The following is a 25,527-nucleotide window of genomic DNA, read 5'->3' as shown; positions in this document are numbered from 1 at the left end:
CAAGGTTCTTCAGCAATTTGTTTTATGAAGACCGTCATGATTTTATCATCAGAATGCCAATTTTAAATATGTTAAACAAAATAAAAAGTAATACACACCTTTTAGTGGAATATAAGCTGCAACTCCTGAAATGCTGTGGAAACTAAGAGAAAACTGTGGAAAACAAATGGTTAAAGTTACTTTTTTCTGTTTTATTCCAAAAGAATAAGTGCTACAAATATTAACGCCCGAATGGTGGTTGTCCGCTCTAGTACTTCTTGAAGCTCTTCTTGGATCCCTGACCCTTGCTGACCTTCAGGACATTGAAGCGCACAGTCTTGGACAGAGGACGGCACTCACCAATGGTGACAATATCGCCGTGCTCAACATCTCTGCAAGTAAAGATTTAAAATGAATTAGAATGATGTCTAAAAAAATAAATTCAGATAGTTTAGGCTTAATTTCAGTATTTTTACATTTAGTAAAAAGAGTCAAGTTCTTTCAGCAATTTGTTTTATGAAGACCGTCATGATTTTATCATCAGAGAAAGGGTAGTACGCCTCGTTTTAACATTTTTATTATTAAATATTTTAGATGAATATGAGAAAACGGGCCTAAGTGGAGTTTGGATTAGATTTGTGTTTTTACCTGAAAACGGGCGAGCAGTGGACGCTCATGTTGCGGTGACGCTTCTCGAATCGACTGTATTTGCGCACAAAGTGCAGGTAGTCGCGCCTGATAACGATGGTGCGCTGCATCTTGGCCTTGCGAACGACGCCGGTTAGGATGCGTCCACGGATCCTCACATCACCGGTCCAGGGGCACTTCTTGTCGATGTAGGTACCATCGATGGCCTGAGGATGGTGTATGGAAACTTATTAGCTGGGGAATTCTAGGTTTTTCAAGGGGGAATCATCTTTGTTGGCATCACCTCACGGGGGGTCTTGAAACCGAGTCCCACATCGCGGGAGCGACGCAGCAGCTTCTTCTTGGTGACGCCGGGCTTAACCTTGCGGTTTAGGTTGACACCGAATTGTTTTTGGAAAGCGCGCTCGTTCTGGTTAGTTCGGGATCATGTGGAGAACAGGGTGTGCGGGGTGTCGGTTCGTTTTTGGCAGGCAGGCGGGAACATTCAGCGTGCGTGGGAATGAAACGGAAACAAACGGAGGGGGCGCAACATTAGTCGTGGTTTGCTCGGGTTCCTCTTACCTCCGCCGGAGCCCGGAAGCCCAGGCCGATTTGGCGGTAGAAACGAGGACGCTTCTTCAAAGTGGCGCTCTTGCGACGCACAACGACCACCGCGTGTTGTTTGCGGAACGAGCGTTCGGTTTGCTGGAATATACATTTCGTGTTCACTATTGGCGACACCATGCGCTAAAGTAGGGTTAGGGCGAAGCTGCTCCAAACTGTGGCCCGAGCAGGCGATTCATGGCTCCTCCAGTGATTTGTTCACCCACATCTCACTTACACCGCCTCTGGCATCTTGTTTCGGGACTCCATCCGCCGTTTAACATGCGTATTTCATTTATTTAGCTCACTCTCTGGGAATCTTACCTGATCAGCCATGTTGATGAAAAAGGAAAGAAGGTTGGCTAGAGCTGGCACCAAAATCGCTGTTTATGCGATACTATCGTGTGGAAGGCTGCCAGATCGCGAATATCGCCAGTCCGGCAGCGCTCATGTAGTGTTGCCTGATCAAATCATGACGTAAATGCTACCAGAAATTATAATTTTTACTTGAATGTATCTAAAATATTGTTAATGAATGAACGATTTTAAAGTTATTTAGGAGATTGAAAACAAAAAAACACTTTATATTATACATCTTAATCCTGCCGAGATTATTTTGGATAACTATAAAGTCCCATTTAGGATTCCATGACATTAGGATTACCAGGCAATTTAATTCAAATAAAAAGAAATATATTTCAAAAAACTATTTAGCTTTTAGGGAATTCATTTAAGTTTTGATTGTGTAAAAATTTTTTTAATTCTTTTAAGTATAAGCTTTGCAGCCCTGACTGTCAGTCCAGACTTAAACCACGGAGGAGAACTATGATAGAATGCAACAGATGCTTTGCCAGATGGCGCCAGCGTGCCAATGCAGGGGCGTTAACTTTTTGAATAATTTATTTGACGCTCTCAAATTTGCATATCTGCTGATACAGATGGTTTGTCGCTGCTATTGACCTTCATCTTTGCTGGCATTGACTAGGAATTTCAGCCAAAGCCAAGCAATGTTTTTCTCAAGCACCACTCAAGAAGTGCTCCATGCCAAAAAAATGCCTTTGTGCCTGCATTTTGTAGTTTTTCCTTTTAGTGGCACACAAATTCGCGGCATTTAAGGCAAATGCCTCTTGCGCTAATTCTGCACATGCCCTAAGAATATGTCGGATTAAAAATAATGACAACATAAACGAGTGCCAGGAGAGCGTCCTTGAAATGCCGCCCACTTTCAAGGCAGGATCTGCAGCTGCGGCCGCCGTTACAACTGCTATAAATCCGTTTACGGCTAAACGTCACGGATGGAGGAGGCTGCTTTCGCTGGGCTCTGCCTGCATTTCATTGCCATTGTTAATGCAGATGTCTGCAGCATAAAATTGCGGCAAACGTTGCTGCAGCAGCTGCTGCTACTGCTACTGCTACTGCTGCTGCTGATGACCTTAACCTGCAAAAAGGGGTTGTGGGTGGCTGAGGGGGCGGACTGGTTGCACTAGGCGTGGCATGCGTGTGAAGCTGGCGAAGGTTTTCCCAGTCGGCCTTTCGCCACGCTCGGCAATTTCACCTTGCCGAGCTCAGTGACGGCAATGAAATCCCTTTACTGTCCCTTAGAAGCCACCACGCCCCTCCCCCTGCCCCCCCTTTCAAGGCCATCACCCTCCTTTGGAAATTCCTCAGGTAACTGAAACTGGAGCTGGTTACTGCGCCTTATGCGCCCAGTAGGTACATCATTCCGCATTATCGATTAAATAAGCCCCGGGACATCATAAACAGCAGTAACAAAGTTTACAACTTATTCGCTTTTGTTTCCCTCGGTTATTATTATGATTTTCATGCTCATTGCCATTACGGCTCTGGTCTTATTGTTGTTTGCCCTGGCAAATGAAAAAACTTTTACGAACTGCCAAAGTTCGTTCGGTAAACAGTTTAAATTCGATGCTGGCAAACATGTTGCAAAGTCGAGACTCAATAACTCTTACTATTCCAAAAAATATATGTTGTGTTTAAATGACAAGTCGAGAAATAAAAGTAGCTTATATTACTTAAGTAATAAAATAGGGTTTGGTCACCCCCAATTATTTATACTAAGCCTTGTATACAAATTAGTCAATTGAAACTTGGGTTCTCTTTTAATCTTTTCCCTAATTTTTTAATCCATTTTCATCATCCTTTATTTTATTTTAAATATTTTGACTATTTTTGTGTTCTATTTTTTTAAAACAATTTCTTTTAACAAGATGAAAATATGGATGCAAATGTTTATAACCAGATAATTTAAGGAAGGTTTTGCACTCAATGTTACTTTGGTACTATGCTTAACCTAGTTCTCATAGCTAAATTTATTAATTTGTAGTCCCCACATCCCCAAGACCTTTTCTTAAGGGCTAAAAAAGTTAAAGTCAGCCCTTAAATCTACAATAAACCATAGAAAAGTGTAGCTATGGTAGGTCGACTGTAAAACAACTCTAAGCTCTTTAAAGTCAGCGCCAAACTTTTCGTTGTTGCCCTCAAATTAAGAAAATAATTTCCATGCTGACGGGGAGGAACAAAGAGCGCAAAGATAACGGCATCAAGTGCGCAGCTTAACGGTACATTAGGTAAACAGTGTTGTCAACTTGTCCAGCCGGGGTGTTGGGGGATGGGGTGTGCTTTAGTATGGGTTCTACAACACTGTATACATACACTTAAAACTCGAAAGTGGGTCGGAAAAGCGGGGTAGCGGAGTCACGAGACGGAACCATTGACCCCATGAATGGGAAAAGCTTCGGGGAGGTCTGAACTCTGAACTAGCGGCAGGGAACAAAGCGGATCTGTGGTGAAAGCGGTGGACCAGGAATTCCAATGCACAGAAAAAATCGTATCATTTACAATGGAAATAAAATATTTACTTATTATCTTTGAGTTTCGAAGGAAGTATCTCAATATAATATCAATAAAATGTTAAATTTTTTTTTATTTAAGCATTATAATATTTGTACCTACTTTCATAAATGCCATTTATTTTTTTCAGTACACAAGGTTAACTATTGTTTTAGTTTGGAATTATAATGATTGTAATTGTACCTACTAACATAAAAGTATTCGATTAGAATTATAATAATTATTACTGTTATAAAAGCAAAAACCACTAGGTAGGTATTTATTTTTTCCAGTGCACAAGCTTTCTTCCTCAAACCCTTAACCCCTAAAAAAGGAAGTTGGTGTGTTGGGGGTGGTGTTCAGAACGTGTATTTGAAAAGTGACCGAGATAATTTTTGGCATGCTTTGTTTGGTTTTACTTTCGCCAGCGGTTCGCCTCCACCTCCCAGGCCATGCAACTTTGATGAGCAGCATCTGGGTTGCGGTTGAGCCCAGGGGCTTGGGTCTGGTGGCACCCCCTAAAAAACCCTAAGCCCCCCAGCCTCACAGCCCCCAAGTCCCCTTGTTTTGAGATCACCCCCCACCCCCTGCTCGGTGGGTTGTTTAACAAGTAAATTTATGCGTTGCGCGTGGGGAGATTGGTCTGGTGGGCTGGTAAACCCACCCTAACTCCCTCTATATTTCTGTATCTCTGGCTCCTCGTAAAAAGCAAATGCAAAGAAATTATTATGAGGCCGTATTTTTTGGGGATTTCTGGGGGGGCGCTCATCGCAGGGCGTGGCGTTGCCTTGGCTACCTGCACACTACCCTCAGAAAAAAGGGTTGCAGGCTGTAATTATGTTAATTTTCCGAATACGTATACGTAACATTCCCCAAATATTTGCAAATAAATTCCAGAGGCTTGGGTCGCCAGCAAATCCAACCCCCAGTTGATGAAAATGTTTGCTATCAGCGTGTTGCCAGGACTGCCAGGACCCGATATCCGACATTTATTGTTGGGGCCTGGTACAAAGTTAAGTGACAGATTGGGGCGGAAATTAGCTAGAAGAAATGTAAAGTCAATTTCCGCTTTTGTCAATTATACAAAAAACTTTATTGGCATAATATTATTGGAATCAACGCTAATACCCCCCCAAAAAGGATATAAACAAAACGGGTCCGTTTTACCCTCGCTCTTTTTATCCCTTCAAATCAGAATTCTGGTTAATTAAGGAAAAACAAGAGTATAACGCTACTTGACTGCCTAATCGGAAGCAGTGGCGTCTACATGGAAACCTCCCAAATCGCCCGGCAAACAACTCTAATGAAGCCTGCCCAGGATTCGGAATACCTTACCCTGCCTCCCTGGTCCCAATTTTTCCTCTCCGGCCGACTAATTGAAAAACTTTGGTACTCCCCGAACACGTGCCACCCACTGAGGCACTGCATCACGCCCCTTTCTGTGCCGTTTTGTCTGTTTTATAGCCACTGCTCGTTGCCGGGCGCCTGCCTCCTTATCGCCCCAGGACCTCCGACCCCTGCTCCCTTAGGGATCCGCACAAAAGGCCGTAAAAACGCCGCCTTCGTCCCCTCCCCCCTGACGTCCGCAATTAAAGAGCAACAACAATGCCAGGCGCGGCAATAAAAGGACCTGCATGAAAAGTTAAATTCCACCCTGGCTGTTTAAGCTACACATTTCGGAGAGCAGTTTCTCGTTAATAAAATTTTCGTATGAATGCGATTACGAAATATGGTTGACAATATTTGTTGGGTAAATGTGAAAGGTTATTTAGTTGGTAATGATACTTGTGCTTGATTGATGTACGTACATTTTTAATAATATTAAAAAAATAAGTCCTAAGATGATGGATTTTAACTATATATTATGGTTTCTATAAAACCTTACAAGCATGGATGTCTTAAAATATAAATTAATTTATTTTGGTTTACTAACAGCTAAAGGGAATTTTAAGAATTTGGTACTTTTCCGATGAAATTACTCATACGACATGTATTCCAAACAAAATTTTATAAAATTTATGACATTTTAATATAAGTCTTGCTTAAAGCGATTTTACCCTAAGTTTCATAGCCTTTAACTTTAATTTTTAAAGATAATTCTTTGAAAGTTTTCAAAACTGTCAAAAAAATTACACATACGACATGTAAGCCACGTCATTTTCGCCGACATATTCACTTAATTTTCTGTTTTATATTTATCATATTTTGAAAATGAATTTATTTTATGAATTATTAATTCATAGCGCATCAAATACTCGACTTGCAGTCCCCTGAAACTTTCCATCAACGTTTATATTTTGGCCGAATTTTGTGCGAGGCATCCGTTGCCGTTGCCGTGGCCCTGGAGGCCCGAGCCCGGGGCTTGGCTCAACTTTGGGCGGGGCTGCTCCGGAGCCAGGTCATCTGCCATGCTCCTGGTCTATCTCCACGTCCTCCGAGCGCCGCGGGGCATGTGAGGCGTGGATTTATTGGCCGCGCCCGCTGGCAGGCCGTAAAAAAAAACGAAATTCGCATTAATTTCTTAAATTGAAGCGTCGCCGAGGCAGACAAACGACGCCCAGGGAAGAGGAAGATTACATTCCCTTTTTATGGGGAATTGGTGTGGGAAATGGGAAGGCAATCCACAAAATCGAAGCGAAGGCAAAGCGTAGAAATTGGCAAGCGAACCTGAACCTGATTAAACAGGTCTATTCGATTTAATCCACGTACATAGTATGTCGGGCTTGTGTTCGTTAATTGGAGCGAATTCTTTTGTCTGGCCTTTCTCTCTTTTACACTGTATCCTTCTTTCTCATTCGATGAATGGAAAGAGTGGGAGAAACAGCCACTTTCTTCTCATTGTTCATCGTAAATTTATGCATGACATGGCCATGATTTATCCGAAATTCGGGTGTAAATTAAAATTAAGTGGATTCTGTTTTTCATCGCAAGCACAGTGAGCGTTGAAAATAATTTATCGATTAAAAAGATTAATTTGTAAGCTTAAAGAAACCTGCTTATTATTTTTCATTATCTTTAAAACATGTTTTATTTTAATTGGAAATAATTGCACGAGCGCAGTATTATTATTAATAGTATTATGATTGTAACGTAAAATGTCCTTAATTTCACAACTTTAAGATGTACAAGGTCACACTAGTCGCATACAAAGCAAGAGTAGTGTTACCTTGCACTATTGAATAAGGTTTTAATATATTAGAGACTTTTTTCTGTGAGTACAGGTTTTTTTTTGTTAAATATCAAACTTAAAACTAAAAGGAATGCTGGTTAAATTTGTGTACTATCTAAAGTCTTTTAAATCTAATGCTGGCTAGAAATTGTTTGAAACTTCTCATTCATTTTAACCGCATGCAATTCGAGCGCACTGTACTTATCGAAACTGGGCCAACAGCGATTTGTGCCTCTGTATCCGCCATCCATAGCCATGCCCACGTACCCGTTCCCAGTTATGGCCGCATCCAGAGCCACAGTCAGAGCCAGAGTTGCGCATCCATTGGACAATGGCGGTCCATGTTTATGACTCTGGCTGTTGCTGAATGCCTCGATTGGTCAAATCGCCCACCCCCCTCAAAAATAGAATGGGGATGATGGGTTGAAAAAGGGGAGCACTGGGGGAAAACTATTGTAAGCATCGACAAAGATTTACGAGTCGCATTTATGAGCAAACTTTGCTTTGGACTCGCAAACTGGATGAGTAATGCATGTTTTGTAATTGCCAACATACATCAATTGTTAGCAGCCAATTTGGCAATCGATATAAAAAATACGCGTGCGATGACCATTAACACATAATCATCGCCCCAAGGCGATGGAGGGAAATCAAACGGCGAGCTGTGGGCACTGAAGGGGCAGTAAAAGCCGAAGGACCTTCATTAAACTGCCAGCAGAGCCAGCCATGTGTGTACTGGCGAGTGTCCTTCGCATCAAGGATGTGCCCGCATTCGCATCCACATCCGCATACGTATCCGTGAGCCTGCTTTGCTGGCCGTCGAGTAATCGCAAATAATCATCCACTTAACATCGTGAAACTTTATGCCGGAGATGGCTTGGCCAGCCCCTTAACTCAGACTTCAGCTCTTGTCCGGATCCATCTGCTTCCCCTTTTGGAGTCGGCACAAAATGCCTGCGACTTGGACACGGACTCGGACAGTGCCAGTCATAATAATGTTTATTATATCCTTGCTGGCAACCGAGCCCATGCAAACGGCTTGTTTGTGCACAGTGAGAAAAAGGTTTCACAAAACTTTACATTAAAGCAATTTGTGGAAAAGTGTGACCTTGCCATCTAAAATTAGGCGAGAATTAGGCAATTTTGTCGATTAGAAATATATATATATTAAAGTAATTTTATAATAAAGTAATCATATTCATAGATTAATATAAACTCAATTTTCTTTTATATAAATAAATTTATATAAATATTTAAGCTGCCCCAAAAAATCAAGTTAGGTTTTAAAATAATTGCTTGAGCTGTTTGGAAGCTTTGAAAAAATATTTTATTATATTAAGGTTTGTGCTTTTTGAACATTTTAGAAATGACTCAAGTAAACTTGAGTTGAGTACGGCAAAAATGTGAAATATTTTTTGTTAAGCTGGTCTATTTATTAATTAAAGATGATGTTTTTTCCGTGTATGCCCACAAAGGACACGCATGGCCCCAAAGCCACTAAAGGACTGGTTGGATGGCTGTGTATCTCTGCTCTTGACAAGTGAAACGGGTAGCTCGGCCTGTGTATTTTTAGAGCCACTCGTTTGGGCGGCCAAACAATCCAATCCGGGGCATCACATCAAACGTGAATCCACGGGCAGAAGGTGCCCCTTAAAGGCGGCCTTAAATTCCAGCTCTGGGCCATAAAGCAGAGCGAGAGGAAGTGAAGCCATTTCTAGCGCATCCTGGCCAACGGCGAACATCCTGTGCCAGGACCCGCCAGAAATTGTAAATTTTCGCTGCTCGACAAACAAAAGCGCAGCAGGATGTGCAAGCCAAACAGTTGCTGAATTTTATTGTCAGTGGATGTATGTATATATATATATTTACTGGATGTCCCTCTGTCTGCATTTTTGTGTGGGTGTAACTGTGGCTTTCGCCCGATCTCCGGCTAATGCTTTTAACTGGTTCGCTTGGCTTTGGCTCAATAGATTTTTGGGCTAAGCTGGAAAACCGAATGACCAACAAATCAAATAGCGGAAAACTTTTATTTTGCAAAAGTTCTGCTCATGTTTCCGTCGGATGGTCGGTTGGTTCGTAGTTCGTAGTTCGCAGTCCCCAGTTCCAACTGCTTCTTGGCCAACGCGACCATCTTGGGCCCTTTGGCCCCATAAATAAGCCAGCAAATTGCATGCTTCGCTGCCTCATTGGATCCTGAAAAAAAGGGGGCATGGCAAGTGGGCTGGCAAATTGATGGCTTTGTAGCAGTTGTGGTAAATTTGCTGGCCCTTTGGGCGGTTTGTGTTGCCCGCTTCTTGTTTCCTTGAACTCTGACCAGCAAATTGTATTTATGCGTTAATTATTTCATTAACGCCCCATTGAGTAGCGCCTTCTTGGTTCGGGGGTCCTCTCACTCCCCCTCTCAAATTATTCCAGGCTATTGCATTCAAGTGATTTTGATTCTTGGCCGAAGGGGCGTGGTTCTGCCCCCCGCCCCTTTGGTCCAATGTTGTGCAATCGAATGGAAACGGAATGTGAGGCTCATCGAAGGGTCTCATTAGGAGACAGATGGGTCGGGAAATCCCATGGGCCATGTCCAAATGTATTTTAATTAAATGCATTCAATTGAGGCAGTCGAATTGGGAGTGGTGGCCTCTGAGGAGCAGCCATCCTCGCAGCAATCAATGACTTTGAATTCCGCACCGGGAATTTATTGAACGCGAAATGGCACTTTAATTAACTTACGAACAGGTGGAATTTCTGCACATTACATTTCCCAAGGTTACGTTGTATTTAAATAACTTCATAATGACTTGAAAGAATAAACCTCATTGTCTTGAATGTATATATGTTCCGATTTAATGACCCATTTTAATTTTAAATGCCTTGAGTAATTAAAAATAAGTACGAGTCCTTTAGTGGAACTTAAATACTCTAGTGAGTTATTTAAGTCAGTGTTTGTATATAATACATTAACTGCATATATTTATATGAATATATATTTATATTTTTTTGATATAAAAAAATCAACTAAAATATGAATGGTGTTTCCTTTTATGAAAAATAAATAAAAACGTTCTTCTCAGACTTAAAAGTATATATATATGTGTAAGTAACCCCTGTTCTTATGTAAAATTAAGGAACTTATATATTTAATGAGATATCGCATACAAATACCTGTTAATAAACAGCCCGCAAGTCTTTTGTTTACTGCTATCCACTCTTCCAGATAATAATAACGCACAATTTCTGTCATTAAGAAGCCCCCATTACTTTGCCTCAGAAGGCTGCATGGAATGGGTGGCAGGACTCCTCGAGGGGCAGGTAAAAATAAGCTGAACATCAGGTGTAAGTAAATGAAAGACCGAGTAAGAATAAGGGAAAAGTGAAACGCCAACATGAGCAGCTCATAAAAACTCAACAAGGCGAAATGTTTAGGTTTAAGTGGGCGTCCTTATGGGGAGGATGGGGGCGTGGTCATGGGGAGGATGGGTGGTTGGGTGTTGGTTGGCTTACCGGAATGAAGCCGCCTGCATGCCATGGCATGCCCTGCCTGCATTTAGCTAATCCACAAGTTTAGCACAACAAAGGCAAAAGGCAAGGAAGGCACAACTCAAGGTCCTTGCGACGATGACTACGAGTGGAAATGGCCGAGGACGAGGGGCTGGGACTGCTGTAAGTGGATGCGGGACGACGACTACTTGACAGTCTTGGCTCGGCTTTGTTTCTGTGGCCCCAAGCCACCCTGCACCACCCTGAACCACCCTGAACCACCCTGAACCACCCTGAACCACCCTGCACCACCCTGCACCACCCTGCACCACCCTGCACCACCCTGCACCACCCTTAACCCATTCTGAACCTCCCCAAACGCTGGCTGCATCTTAAATTGTGTTTCTTGAATTTATATATTTCTTGCCAGCCTGGGAGCTTCGAATTTTTAGCTCTGACCTGCTCGCATATGTAAATTGATGGCTTTGTTTGTCTTTCGGGCTCAGCTTCAAATTCGTAAATCCGTTGAAAATCCTTTTTAACTTTTAATGATGGGGCCGCTGTGCCGAAAGTGGGCCAATGTTTTCCCACGGGATTTGCGTAAAGTATCTGCTAAAAGCTTTCCCCATTCCGTTTGCCTGTCGCCGTTATTTGGCCAAAAAGGCAGTGCTAACCGCATCGACATCGACATCCTTCCTTCCCATTTTTACCCAGGAGTCAACATCAATTTCGTTTTCATCAATTTCGGTCTGAGGAAAGTGGTGGAAATGGGTGGCTGAAGCTGCTGACGATTCCAACATGGCCAAAATACGAGGCCAAGAGACGCTGAAGTGGCAAGTGAGAGAAAGAGAGAGAGAGAGAGAAAACTTTGGCAACTTGGGAATGTTCAACTTAGTTTTCATTAATTTGTTGTTTTAGTTGGACCACTTATAAAAAGTTGGCTTAATCTTTTGGCTCTCGGCTGACTACAAATTTAGCTGAGTAGCCGGGGTATGGCTTTTGAGTTCCTCACTTTCCTAATTGAAATGCTTCCTTAAATAAAGCCAATAAATCTTCTTTCTGTAAATTCACTTATTTAGCTTTATCATCTTTGCATTAGCATCCTGCTGAAATAGAAGATATAATTTTTTCTTACTGAAATCATTCCCATTTCTACACCAATTTATTTGATTTCATTTGCATCATTTGTTATTAATATTTATTTGTAAATTTCGAGATTTTTTCTAAAACAAAATATTTCTTTAAGTTTTTCCTTGATAAATTTCCGGAATTAAATAATGGATTTGTATTTTTCCTTGATTTGTTTTGGTTTTTCATTTCTTTATTTCCTTATTGAAATATGTCTTTAATGGAAACCATTATATCTTTGTTAATACATTTTTGCAATGTCTTCCATAAATCAACACAAATGAAGAATCAAAAACTCATTAATGATTAATAGGAATGCCAGGTTGGTTTTCAAAAATGGTTCATAAAAGGAAACCATTAATTTAAAACAGTATGAAAAGCAGGTTCGTTAACCAATTTCGTCTGAATTTTCCTTAACCACTTTTGGGAAATTCATTGATTGAGCAGCGCTACACTTCATCCTTGATTTGATATTACACCTTTTTGGCACTCAGGGAAGATACATTTTTAATTGGCCCCGTTGCTGTGGCGCCAGATAGAAATTCGGATCCGTAATTTGGTTTATATGTATTTGGATATGCGCCCAAGACAAATGTTCGCAATTATCCGAGCGTAAGGATGGGGTATGTGGCTCCTGCACACCCACACCAGCGCACTCCTGTTTCCGGCCAAACAAGGACACACTCACTCACGAAATCTGGAGCACGTGCGCAAATTATCTTCAAGGCGAGAGCCTGAATAAAATAACAGCTGCAAACAGACGCATAAACAAATGACGATGATGGCAACACTTCTCTCGAGGAATAGCCCCATCCCAGGACACTGCCTAAACTCATTAATTATCGAACTGGCAGTGGAGTGGGTCGCAGGATGCAGGATACTGCCGTGACCGGCCATGAATACGGCATTGTATTTGTAATCAACTTTGCCAATGAGCATCAAATATGCTTTATGTGCCTTTCGATTGTTCGTCCTTAATGATGGGTCGACTTAGCACAAATGATTTGCCATCAATAGCTCTGCTTATTTATGGTGCGTGCTTTTGGAATGGGGAAACGCTTTTGGGATACTAGATACAGGTATCTATAGGTATCATAAAATCATTTAAGGCTATTTCTTTAAAAAAAGGCTTCTTTGCTTAGACTAACTTAAAAATCTTGTAAAAAATCCATTTGTTGTTGTAGATATTTTATTTATTTTTCATACAGATATTACTTAAATACTTGGAATAAAGTTAGCTCTTTCCCTTAAATCTCAATTTTTTAATAATTTGTGTTTTGTTAAGCACTTTTCTATTAAATCTCAAGAAAAAGTAAAAATAAATTAGGTGGTTTAAAAGTAAAAAAAAATATATATGTAAGACATTTTTCTTATTCATTAGCATAGATTCGTTATATGACTTTAGTTTTTGTTTATTAGTAAATAAAATTTCATTATTTTTTCCCATCCAAGAAAGCAGCGATAATTGTTTCAAATGTTCGGCTTGAATATTGCCTATGGCTGCCGATATTGTGGCAATATTGTCAGCTACAAGTCCTACAAGGTAAATGAGACCTGCTATGATGTGCTTTTGACCAGGACCTTCAATTTAATTCAAGAGGATAAGGTTAGAGTGACGGATGGGGAAAAGTTCCAGAATCTGCACTGCTCCAAGTGCCGCACGGAATTGGGCCTCCATTGTCTGGCGAGTGAAAAACATGAACTACTGACGGGACTTAAGCTGCTGGAGAAGGTTCATCTGCTGGTTTACGACTCGTACGAGGTGCCATTCGAAACTCCGTCAACCCATGACTGATGAAGCGTGTATAAATAAAGTATGCCAAAAACAATTAACCATTCGGGTGACATTGCTGCCATGTCTGCAGTTGACGCCTGGTCCTTTGAACGCCTTTTGATGCGCACACATGTACACATTATAGGTTTTCGACTCTTACACGAGCTTGTCACTTTGGAATGTTTTGGCAAGCGTTAAAATCATTTGCTCAACTTGCAACTGTCGGAGCATTAATCACAATCAATCCAAGGAATTCCCTGGCCCCAAATCGTGCCAGACGACATGCGTCAGCCGGGGTCGCCTTCCCATCCATTCACAGTTTTCCAAACAAAAGTCTGTGCCAGGCACGTAAAAAACGGCAAGTGAACCGAGTTGATGCCAAAATAATTTGCACTCGGCGCTGTGACAGTTGGGCGCCAGTTGCAAAGGCACATCCTGCCCCCGGCGGAAATTAAAAAGCTCCTCCCAGCTGTCTTCGAGTCACAAAAAACACATTCACATATACGTCGTATAACAACTAACCTCTCAGTGGCTCAAAGGCAAAAGCAAAAGGCATTTTAATGATTTTAATTAACTGCATGTTTGCCTGTAATTACAACGGCAACAATGCAATTACGGCACATGTACAACACTGGGTGGCCATAAACAATGGCACGGGGTCAGAGGGCAAGGCCAGCTGGCCTCCTGTCTTCTCGCTTCCCACCAGGCCATCCCATTTGCAATCCCCCTGTCAACGTGCCTCCTCCTCCGACTTGGTGACACACCTCGGATGACAGAATAATTACATGCAGAGCTACCAGGCCCCTCTTTCATTTGCTTTTGTCTCCCAGCTGGAGGCAATTCCTGGAGAGCTTTGGCAGAGTAGTGCATCATACTGGGAGGGACATGGATGGCGTACAAGAGGGGTTCCCTGACAGCAGAATCAACAGAAATCTTGACTTGGTAAAGAGGCTGAGATAGGCAATAATATTATTCCGAATATCTGATGGAAAATGTTGGTGTTACATATTCCAGAGTAAGTTCTTTAAATTATTTCATACATTTTTACGGCCTCTTTTATGTTAATGTTAATATTATCTATGCCATTACATTACTTACTAGACCAAAAACTATTAAAACGTGCTAAGCACATGCATTTAAGAAAAATGTAATGCTAAAATAGAAAGCAAATTGTTTTTAGCATTTAGAAATCTATTTCTATTTATTGGACTCAGACGAAATGGCCAAACAGCTTAAATATTCAAAACTATAGTATACTTTCCGGCGCTGGAATATTTAAGTAATGTATTTTTGTAGCTGTTCAAAGCAAAAATAATGGCGAAAATTGATATTATTTGATTTTTAAGTGGGACAGTAATCCAAAAGTTGTCAAGTGGTCGCTTCTCAGCTTATTAAATAAAATGCGGAACCCTTCGGGCAACGTCCTTGGCCTTGACACTTATTACTAATACGACATGTGGCCCGGCTGCAAGGTACAAGTGTAATTACAGCCAGCAAATGTCCTGTCGCTGTCACCGATGCCGGGCAATACTTGTTGCTTTCTGCCGGGGGGCGGGAATGTGGCAGTGCGGAAAGTGGGCGGGACCGGCTCTATTGTGTGCTCAGTGACCGTAAATATCAAGTAATTTTCTGCAATTTTTCTACGCTGCCAATTGATTTATGGCCTGCTGCCACCACGTCCTCCCATCGCCATTCCGCCCCTTCCGGTCGCCCACTTCGCTTTGTTTGCAAAACAAAAGGCAAGCCAAGTGAGCGTTGTCCTTCCACAATAACAACGAAAACATCACCAGGAACAGGAGCAGGAGCAGCAGTTGCGCGGCAAAGGACTTGTATGCATGTTGAGCCTGTGACTGTCAAGTGGTCGCCATGCGCCATCCGCAAACACACAACGAGAAAGAATACTAAAATCACAAAATTCATATTTGAGTTTGTGAAATAAAAATAATAAAATAATAGTACGAAATAATAATACAATTCATAACTATTGTAAAATAATAATTGTGGAAAACTATTTTTTTGTCCTTTGACTTAAAACGTTTTATTTGTTAATGATGACCTAGGTTATTCTGAATTAATTCAAACAAAATTTAAGTAGTTTAAGGTTTATTTATTTTCAAGGAATCAAAAATATTAGATATTTTATAACTTTCATTATGATGATAAAAATAATTCAATTTGACCTATATTCTTAAAATTTTGTGTCTTGCCATAATTGTTGTTTAATATCTTTCAATTGCATATATAAATATATTTTATTTTTCATTTTATATTTCCTGAGTATTGTACGGTTATTTTAAATATGAATTTAACTGATCTTTGCTGAAATATAATAGATAACATTAATTCCTTTAAACTGACTTATGTACATAATTTATTGCATATCTTAAATTCCAGACATTGTTTAAATTTTTCTCTGTGTACTTAGAATTGTGACGCCTGTCGCTGTTGCCAGAAAAGGCATTACGGTTTGTCAGTCCATTCCCGCTAAAACCCATAAACCGCCCACCGCTGCACTCCAAATCGTCTCGGCATGGGGCGTGGCCATTTGTGACGTTTAACAAGAAAATTCGTTTAGTAAATTTCATTTACATTTTTGTGTCGAACAGCAGAAAGGTCGAAAATGTAGCGGAATAAAAGTAAGAAATGAACAATAAAAATAATTTGCCTGCGTAAGGGATATTCGTTATGCACTGGACAAGAGCCGTCTCAATGACCTCCGAACCCATCATAAAGTGGCCCGGCTTAATAAGGCGTTGCGTTACTCATACGCCATGTGGTGCACAGCAAGGATTCCGTAATGTGAGCCCAATGTGGAGGCAGCGGACGTAAACTATTTATGCATGTACATACTCAGCTCCAACACGATTCCCCAACCCCCACTTTCCCCTGCACTTTCCGTATGCAAATGGAGTAATTTGATTTTTTCCCGGACCTTGGCTGCAGGAATTTATTCCCGGAATTGACTGGGGGGGTGTTGGAGCCGCTAATGGGTTGTAGAGTGCAGGACAATCAATCGATACTCTCATCGCCAAAGTGGCTTGAGTTGGGGAAGCTAATAGGAGATTTTATTAGACCACAAAATAATTTAGTGCTGATACTTTATATGTTGCATGTTTGAAATCTTTATGTTTAATACATTGAACTTACCTTATAATTTGGTGTATTTTACAATGCCTATTTATTTATTAGCATAACTTTAAGTGTCCAGCTTAAACTTAGGATTATTTATTTTTCTTTTTGGACGGATGTGAGTAATACGAAAGATATTTTTAATTATTTGTGATGTCAGTTTTTTAAAAAAGAAAATAGACTAATTTATTCTTCTCTTTATCCACTTGTAACTTGAAAAAACTAAAATAGACTAATTTATTCATCTCTTTATCCACTTGTAACTTGAATACTACAACCTTAACTGCGAAATAATTAGTTTAACCTATTTTCACCTTTCGTTACGTAAGTTGTTGCAAGTTCAACCTCCCCAAACCTCATCTATTCTTAAAGCCCCAATTAATTTGTGTGTGGCAGCCATGCAAATGAGCCGGCAACCCTGTGCAGCTCGACGGCTTTTGGCCCCAGTTAGCCTTACCCCTTTTGGCAGCGGATCATGTAACATGTTTATGGCCATCTAGTCAACTGCAGCCATATTTTCATCTCATTTCAGCCATGCCCCGCGGCTGTGTCCCTTTCTGGTTGGGTCGTAATTTCAAACCGTTGCACTGACCGCAGGGAAAAGTTGCAGTGGAATCCTGTGGGGGCCATCCGCAAACCAACCGCAGGCAAACGCGTTATGTTGACCTTTCGCCAGGCTTCACCAGGCCTTAACCATCCATGAAGGACATTAAAATGCAAGCGGTGCCAGAGATGTAGAATGAAAAAAAAAAAAAAAAACGGCAGGAGATGGTGCATTTGGCTGGCTCACTGTGTGTGTGCAGATTTTTCCTACGTTTTCCGGGTTTTATTTATGACCCCCAAGGGCAGGCACACATGCAGGACTCCACCTTGGAGATTTACGACTGGAGTCTTATTAAGCATAAATTAGGAAATGTTTCTCTTCCACTGCCTTTCCCTTTTTTCCAAGCAATTTCCTTTTCAGGCACAACGAAATCTAATTTAGACACTTTGAAGTCACTCAGCTTAATCGCATTTACGGCAATCAAATGTAAACACATCACCCAAAATCTTGTTGAATAATGACAGTGCGTATATGAATATATTCATTGCCATAAGCTAAATTGATTTACCTAAGTTTGGTCTTTTCTTTCAGCTGATCAATGAGAAGGTCCTGAAATGAGTGGAATTTCACGCTTCAATACCAACATTAGAACATGGAAAAGGTACCCACATTGTGTGAACCAATAATGTATGCAAATCCAATTTAGTGCTCCATAAGCTTTATTAGATGCCAAAAGTTGACACGTGCCATGCGTTTGATAGATACACATGTGAATAGCGGCTTGAGTGATTGACAAACTGAGTGAATGACTGGCCGAGCAATTAATGTAACCACTGTAATTTAATTTAGTCAGCCAGTCCAAAACGTTACCCTTATGTGGCCACGTCAGAATGGAGTTCATTCGGCAATAAATATTGGTTTTGTTATAGAATTAAGCTCAACACCCCCTTCCTCCATTCTGACTTTCTTTTGTTAATAAAATTTTGGATGCAAAATGACCAAGCTGTTACCCTAATGGAATATGTACAACGCTTAAGAGGATGATAAATTAACTTTATTAAAAAACGAGGACAGAAGCTAACTTCGGCAAGCCGAAGTTTTAATACCCTTGCAGACTTTGACGAAATTGCTAAAAGTGAAAAAGTAGGGAAAGGAATAAGGTATAAATAAGTAAACTAGATTTGCATCGTTTCAAGTCAATAACTTTTATACTGCAAAAATGTCATATACAAATAGAAAAAAAGGGATACTTTCGCAGCCTTTAACAATTTTTCCTATCTCCTTTAAGATATAGACTTCCGAGCGGCAAGCGCTTTTACCCTAATCAAGATATGCGTAAATAAATAAGAATTGGAAAATTTTATGTTAGTAGCTTACACACTGCGCGAAAGATTCTGATAATCATCAAATTTGGACCGATTTCACCCTATTGTTCCTATGGGAGCTATAGGATATAGACGTCCGATCGGCACGCGCTTTCACCTTGATCAATGTTTTTTTTTTTTTTAATATAACATATATTTTATTTATACGTTAATCAGCCAATTAAATGGCTATAAAACGTAGGGACTAGAAAGACTAACAAACATAACAAGGAAAACAAGAAAGGAAAGCTAACTTCGGGCGGAGCCGAAGTTGATATACCCTTGCAGAATACTCTGTAAATTATATTCCCCAAATTTATTCATATGATGCATTCTTAATACTCATAAAAAATCCCAACTTCCTAACTTTAAAAACACCAAAGTTATGGCATTTCCAATCGTTCAGTTATATAGCAGCTATAGGATATAGTCGGCCGATCCTTATGAAGTTCGGTAGGTCGGATTGATTGGCCAAAAATAAAACCCATAGAAAATCCCAACTTCCTAACTTTACAAACACCAAAGTTATGGCATTTCCGATTAATCATTTATATGGCAGCTATAGGATATAGTCGGCCGATCCTTTTAAAATTTGGTACGTCAAATTGATTGGCCAAATGTAAAACCCATAGAAAATCCCAACTTCCTAACTTTACAAACACCAAAGTTGTGGCATTTCCGATCGTTCAGTTATATGGCAGCTATAGGATATAGTCGGCCGATCCTTATAAAATTTGGTACGTCAAATTGATTGGCCAAATGTAAAACCCATAGAAAATCCCAACTTTCTAACTTTAAAAACACCAAAGTTATGGCATTTCCGATCGTTCAGTTATATGGCAGCTATCGGATATAGTCGGCCGATCCCGGCCGTTCCGACTTATATACTGCGTGCAAAGGAAAGAAGGGTGTGTGCAAAGTTTCAATTCGATATCTTTAAAACTGAGAGACTAGTTCGCGTAGAAACAGACAGACGGACAGACAGACGGACAGACGGACAGACGGACAGACGGACAGACGGACAGACGGACAGACGGACATGGCTATATCAACTCAGGAGGTGATCCTGATCAAGAATATATATACTTTATAGGGTCGGAGATGTCTCCTTCACTGCGTTGCACACTTTTGACCAAAATTATAATACCCTCTGCAAGGGTATAAACATAACAGCAGCGATATATATCAATATGTTTTTGACTTTAAAAATAATTGTAGATTTTGGTGACGATCACGATAATATTTTATTTATTGGGGAAGGACTCTCGTTCTATGCCGCCCTCCTATCCATAGGTCTGCTTGATGCCTTCTCTTTAGCCTTCTTCTAATCATAGGGGTTGCCAATGCTGCAGCTAGGTGGTTCGAGTGGGCTCGAATCCGTGCATTGTAGCGACTTGAGTGACGATTGATTTGTTCCCGCACGGTGGGGATGTGAAGGTCTTTTGTTATGTCGTCATTTCTCACATACCACGGCGCATTTACAATGGTTCGCAGTGCTCGGTTTTGCAGCCGTTGTACTCGCATGATGTTTGAGTCGGATGCCGTACCCCAAATTTGCATGCAATACGTCATGGAAGGGACTACTATTGCCTTGTAGATCAGAATTTTATTTCTGAGGCTCAGATGACTCGCTGCTCTAAGCATCCAATTAAGCTTCCTAAGCTTACTACGGCATGTTGCTGCTATTTTGACGGTGTGTTGCCTCCATGTGAGCCGCTTGTCGAGGATCAATCCAAGATATTGCGCCTGAGGGGATTGTGGGATGAGCGTGTCTTGGAATTTAACCCTAGGGAGGGTTTGATGCCTTAAGGAGAAGTTGCAATGTTGCGACTTATTTCCGTTTATACTTATATTCCACCTCCTCGTCCACTCGCTGTACAGGTCCAAGAAGCTCTGGGTAATTCTGGACGCCTCGATTCGACACGGAGAGTTTGCGATGAAGGCTGTGTCGTCAGCATACGTTGCCAAGAGGGTACCCGGGTCTCTAGGATTTGGCAAGTCAGAGGTGTAAAGGGTGTACAGCACAGGACCCAAAACACTACCTTGTGGTACGCCAGCTCGTATGCGTCGGATAGGTGATCTTTCGCCTCTCACTTCAACCATAAAGCTTCTATCCAGCAGATATGTTTTAAGAAGGAGATACTGCGCAGTTGGCAAGAGAGTCTTCAGCTTAAATAGCAAGCCATCGTGCCACACTCTATCGAAAGCTTCTTTTACGTCCAAGAAGATAGCAGAGCTGTACTGTCTATTCTCGAAGGCATCCAAAATATGTTGAGTAACTCGGTGCACTTGCTCCGGGGTTCCATGGTGATTCCTGAAGCCGAACTGGTGGTCTGGAATTGCATCCTGAACCCTTCTTACTGCCATCATTCTGCTAAGAAATATTCTCTCGAATATTTTAGAGAATGTGGGCAGCAAGCTTATTGGTCGGTATGACGCAACAAGGTTCTCCGGCTTACCTGGCTTCGGTATCATCGATATCACAGCGCACTTCCATTGTGTGGGGAAGTGGTGGATACGTAACATGGAGTTGAACAGGAGGACTAAAAACAGAATGCCCTTTTTCGGAAGTGCCTTGGCAACCCTGGTGTCAATACCGTCAAATCCTGGAGCTTTGCTGAGGTGCAGCTTTTTTATTTGGTGACAAACTTCTTCCGGACTTATATGACGAATAGGCTCTGCTTCTGGGCAGGGAGCATTAAGAAATTGCAGTGTGTTTTCAACGTCATCACGCTTCGCAAAGTTAAATGGCTGAAAGCGATTTTCCAGTTCGTCAGCAAAAGCCAGAGAAATTTCGGAATCCGATCTGCACCAAGTGTTGTCAGTTCGCTTAATAGGTATTCTGCGAGGGGGCTGCCTTTTTATAACTCTTGCTGCTTTCCAGATGCTAAATCCATATGGTTTTGTAGGATCAGCATTACGTAGCAGATCAGCGAAGTAGTCATTTTTTGTTTTGTGCAACAACTTTTTGAGATCGTCCTCAGCGCGACGATATGCCCTTTTGTCGGCTGGATCCCTCGACCGCATGAATCTGCGACGCAAGGCTCTTTTCAACCTCACCAGATCCAGAACCTCAGGTTTTAAAAGGGCATGAGTTGGATTCGATGGGTTTATTGAACCTTGCCTACAGGTTGAGGAGTCAGCAGCGATGTGGATGTTTTGGACAAAATGCTCAGTCGCGTCGTCAATATCTTCAGGGGTGTTTAGGACCATGTTGAGGTTAACAAGCTGATTAACAGCTGCCTGGAACCGCGGAACGCTTGCGTTTTGAGGAAGGATGTGCATTTTCCGGGAAAGCTTGTGAGCAGCTGTTCTTAGTTCAATCACCAAGGGGATGTGGTCAGAACTTAGTTCCAAGCTTTCTGATATGGTGACAAGCTCAGAGCGAATACCTCCATATATGGCAAAGTCGATTGCTGATGGTGTACGTTGACTGTACGGGTAATGCGTGGGCCCTCCGGTTGCAAGGACCTGGATATTAGCACTATAAATACAGTCAGCCAATGCTCTTCCGCTGGCTGTTCAGTTTCGTGAGCCCCAAAGTCGATGGTGTGCATTCCAGTCTCCAGCAATAAGGAAATTGGGTCCTAGTTCGTCAAATAGTACTCTGAAGTCAACGGCGGTACGCAGAAAGTTAGGTGGGCAATAAATAGACGCAATGACAATTTCACCGTGGTCCGTTTTGACTTTAACTGCGACCCATTGAGCACTTTGATGTTCCATTGTTGCGAACTGGTGGTATTGGAGACAGGACTTTATTATAATAGCAGAGCCTCCACGATGGCGATCTGCCGGATGATTAGATTGGTGAATGTCATACCCCTGTAGCTTGTAATATGACCGAGAGGAGAAATGTGTTTCGCTGACCAACATGATGTCAATGTGATGCTTCCGCACGAAGAGCTCTAGCTCCAGCGCCTTGTTGGCCAGCCCGTCGGCGTTCCATACACCGATTTTGAGCCCAATTTGACTCATGGTTGTGTTGAATGAGCTGGGAGAAGGCCAGAGATTGCTTGTGCAGTTCCTGGCGCCATTTGTGATATAAGGCCTGTAATGAGAGTCATCATTGACATCATCATCTGGAACATCTTGTCGAGTTGAGCTACGAGGACTGACATCTTTTCATCGGATCGCATAAACATTTGCTCTTGTCGCTGCCATTGACGATCATTTTGGACATTTCGGTGCTGTTGCGATGACTGTTGTTGTTGGTCCTGCTGTTGTTTGGGAGCTGGTTTTTGAAGTCGGCTTAAAGAGTCTTGCGTTGGATGCTGCTGATGTTGATTGAGTCCGTTACTTTGCTGATGAAGTTTCCGGTTTCTACTTCCTAGTGGAGGGAACTGTTGATGCTGCTGATCGTTTGTCCACTGCTGTCGGCTAGCCTGTTGGGTTTGTTGTTGTACAGATCCCCTAGCGGCATTCGCGTATGAAATCGATGCCACAACACCTCTTCTCTCAGTTGGTCGTACAACGGCTGGTTGTTGTGGGAGGCTACGATGGGTTGTAGCACCTCTACGACGACTTACTGTTTGCTGGTAAACAATACAGCCCTTGTAACTAGCTGTGTGACTACCTCCACAGTTTACGCATTTAACGGGGTGAATTTCTCGTTCGCATTCGTCAATCGCATGTTTTTGACCACATCGGACACAATTAAATTCCTTATGGCAATTGTTTTTTGTGTGATTAAAAGATTGGCATCGAAAACACTGTACAATATCGTCCTTTTTGTGAGGAAGTTCAACTTGAACTCGTTGACGACAGAGCACCTTAAGCTCATGAACTTCTTTGTTGTTCGCGGCTGGTTCTAACTCGACAAAAACAAGGTTGACAAGCTTTGATTTGTCAAAACGGCTTCTCGGCCTGTTAACAAAGCGCACATTGTGTCCAAGCGAAGTCAGACTTTCCTTAATGTCCTCATCCGGGATGGAGTGATGTACACCTCGAATGACTATCCGGAAGGATCTTTCCTCTTTAAGCTGCCAGGTATGAAATGGCACCTTTTTTATGGTGAGCGATTTAGTGATGGCTCTGTACGCATCGGAGTCTGCAGCGAGGATCGAAACTGAGTTATCTGTGTGGCATTTTATTGAGTATTTTGTTGGGTGGACGATCTTATCAGTGGATCTGATAAGTCCGTTTAGGCTTTCACAATTTTTGATAACAATTGGGGGTGGTTTCTGATTCCGTGAGGTTTCCTTGTTGCCTGTGAGCTGGTTCGGATTACGATTGCCGCTGTTACTAGTGCTGGTGGTGTTGTTGTTGCCATTGTTGCTGCTACTGATGTTGTTGCTTATGATGTTGCTGTTTTCAATGATGTTGGTACTGTTCTCGTGGTTGTCATTGATGTTACTTGTGTTGGTAATATTGGCTCCATCGGAGCTGTTGTGGCTGACAACAAGAGAAGCGAGGGGGAGGTCATCTTCAGCGTCCATGTCTGACAGTTCCGAAAACCGATTAACAGATTCAGTTGGTTTTGGGCTTTTAGAACTCCTTTGAACTTTTCTGTTACCATCGGGAGACTTGGAGTCTAACCGGCGTTTGTTAGAGCTGGGACGTGGGGTCCACCAGTCCTCGTCGTCTGCTACAGTTTCATCGGATGAAAGGTCTTGAGGTTGTCGAGCGTTGGAAGAGGTGGAAGCATAGACAGAGCTAAAACGTTTTAATGAGGCGTTTAATGCGTCACTCATTTTCCTTTGGGCCTCAGCCACTGTTCCTGCGATGTTGAAGTCTGGTTCAGACATTATGGTAGTTAGTGACTGCTTGACACTGCTTTACCGACTTCCAGAACACTAAGCCCTTTTGTGTAGGTTCCAAAGAGGCGGTTGTGGTCCAGTGAGGAAGGCGCTCGCCCCACCGCCAGGTGAAACCCGGTTCGAGCCCCAGTCGAGGAAATATTTGAATTTGTTTTTTATTTTTTAAATAAAAATATAATTGATCTGTTGATCTCAGAGGGGTGATTTGCAACTACAACAAGCTGCAAATGTCTTTCTACCAGTTCCTACTTGACTTGTTTTCGCGAAAAGGCACAACCAACGGGATGTAAGATCACTGACACCGCGACTCCAGCCACTGAGCTCACAAAAACAGTAAGTTTTGCCACGAAAGTGGACTTGTCCATAGGCTCTGCACAAAGAATTTCGTAATAATGCAAAAACACGTCTGCACTCCACGAAAGCATGATCAATGTATGCATAAAAAAATAGGATTTGGAAAGATTCATGTCAATAGCTTGTATACTGCGTGAAATATCCTAAAAATCATTAAATTTTAACCGATTTTACCCTTTTGTTCCTATGGGAGCTATAGGATATAGACGTCCGATTGTCACGCGCTTTTACTCTGATCAAGGTACGCATAAAAAAATAAGATTTGGAAAGATTTATGTCAATAGCTTTTACACTGCGCGAAATATCTTCCATTCTTGCAAGTTATATCCGATTGTTCCTATGGGAGCTATAGGATATAGACATCCGATCGGGGCGGTTTTCAAACTTGATCTGCGTACACTTGTTTAAGGACGACTGTGAAAGTTTCAGATCGCTAGCTTTTAAACTGAGCTCGCAAACGGTATTGAAACAGACGGACAGACGGACAGACGGACGGACGGACAGACGGACAGACGGACATGGCTATATCGACTCCCCTATTGATCCTGATCAAGAATATATATACTTTATAGGGTCGGAAACGTCTCCTTCACTGCGTTACAAACTTCTGACCAAAATTATAATACCCTCTGCAAGGGTATAAAAAGATTAGCTATACGTAATTAATTTAATTTTTAAATAGCGGATGTAGTATGTACTTGTCTGATTGGCAGCAACTTTTACCCTGAGCAAGGTGTACATAAATAAATTAGATAAATTGCATAGTTTCATGCCAATAG

General features: G+C 41.7%; 2 protein-coding genes across 2 annotated transcripts; one reads left to right on the top strand and one right to left on the bottom strand.

The window, feature by feature from the left end:
• Positions 1-170: 170 nt before the first annotated feature.
• On the bottom strand, positions 171-1,365 carry LOC108041620 (40S ribosomal protein S11). The gene is made up of 3 exons (XM_017119586.1): positions 1,189-1,365; positions 628-833; positions 171-371 (listed from the first exon to the last, which is right to left on the bottom strand). Exons 1-3 carry the CDS (start codon positions 1,348-1,350, stop codon positions 248-250), a joined length of 492 nt encoding a protein of 163 aa, XP_016975075.1. The 5' UTR covers positions 1,351-1,365; the 3' UTR covers positions 171-247.
• Positions 1,366-13,301: 11,936 nt separating this feature from the next.
• On the top strand, positions 13,302-13,660 carry LOC108041581. Its single transcript, XM_017119523.1, has one exon. The coding sequence runs from the start codon at positions 13,302-13,304 to the stop codon at positions 13,620-13,622; it is 321 nt and encodes a 106-aa protein (XP_016975012.1). The 3' UTR covers positions 13,623-13,660.
• Positions 13,661-25,527: the final 11,867 nt, after the last annotated feature.

Source organism: Drosophila rhopaloa, unplaced genomic scaffold (genome assembly GCF_018152115.1).
Source record: "Drosophila rhopaloa isolate 14029-0021.01 unplaced genomic scaffold, ASM1815211v1 contig_115, whole genome shotgun sequence".
Lineage (NCBI taxonomy): Eukaryota > Metazoa > Arthropoda > Insecta > Diptera > Drosophilidae > Drosophila > Drosophila rhopaloa.
The sequence above is the reverse complement of the archived record's forward strand: the minus strand, read 5'-3'. Positions and strand labels throughout refer to the sequence as shown.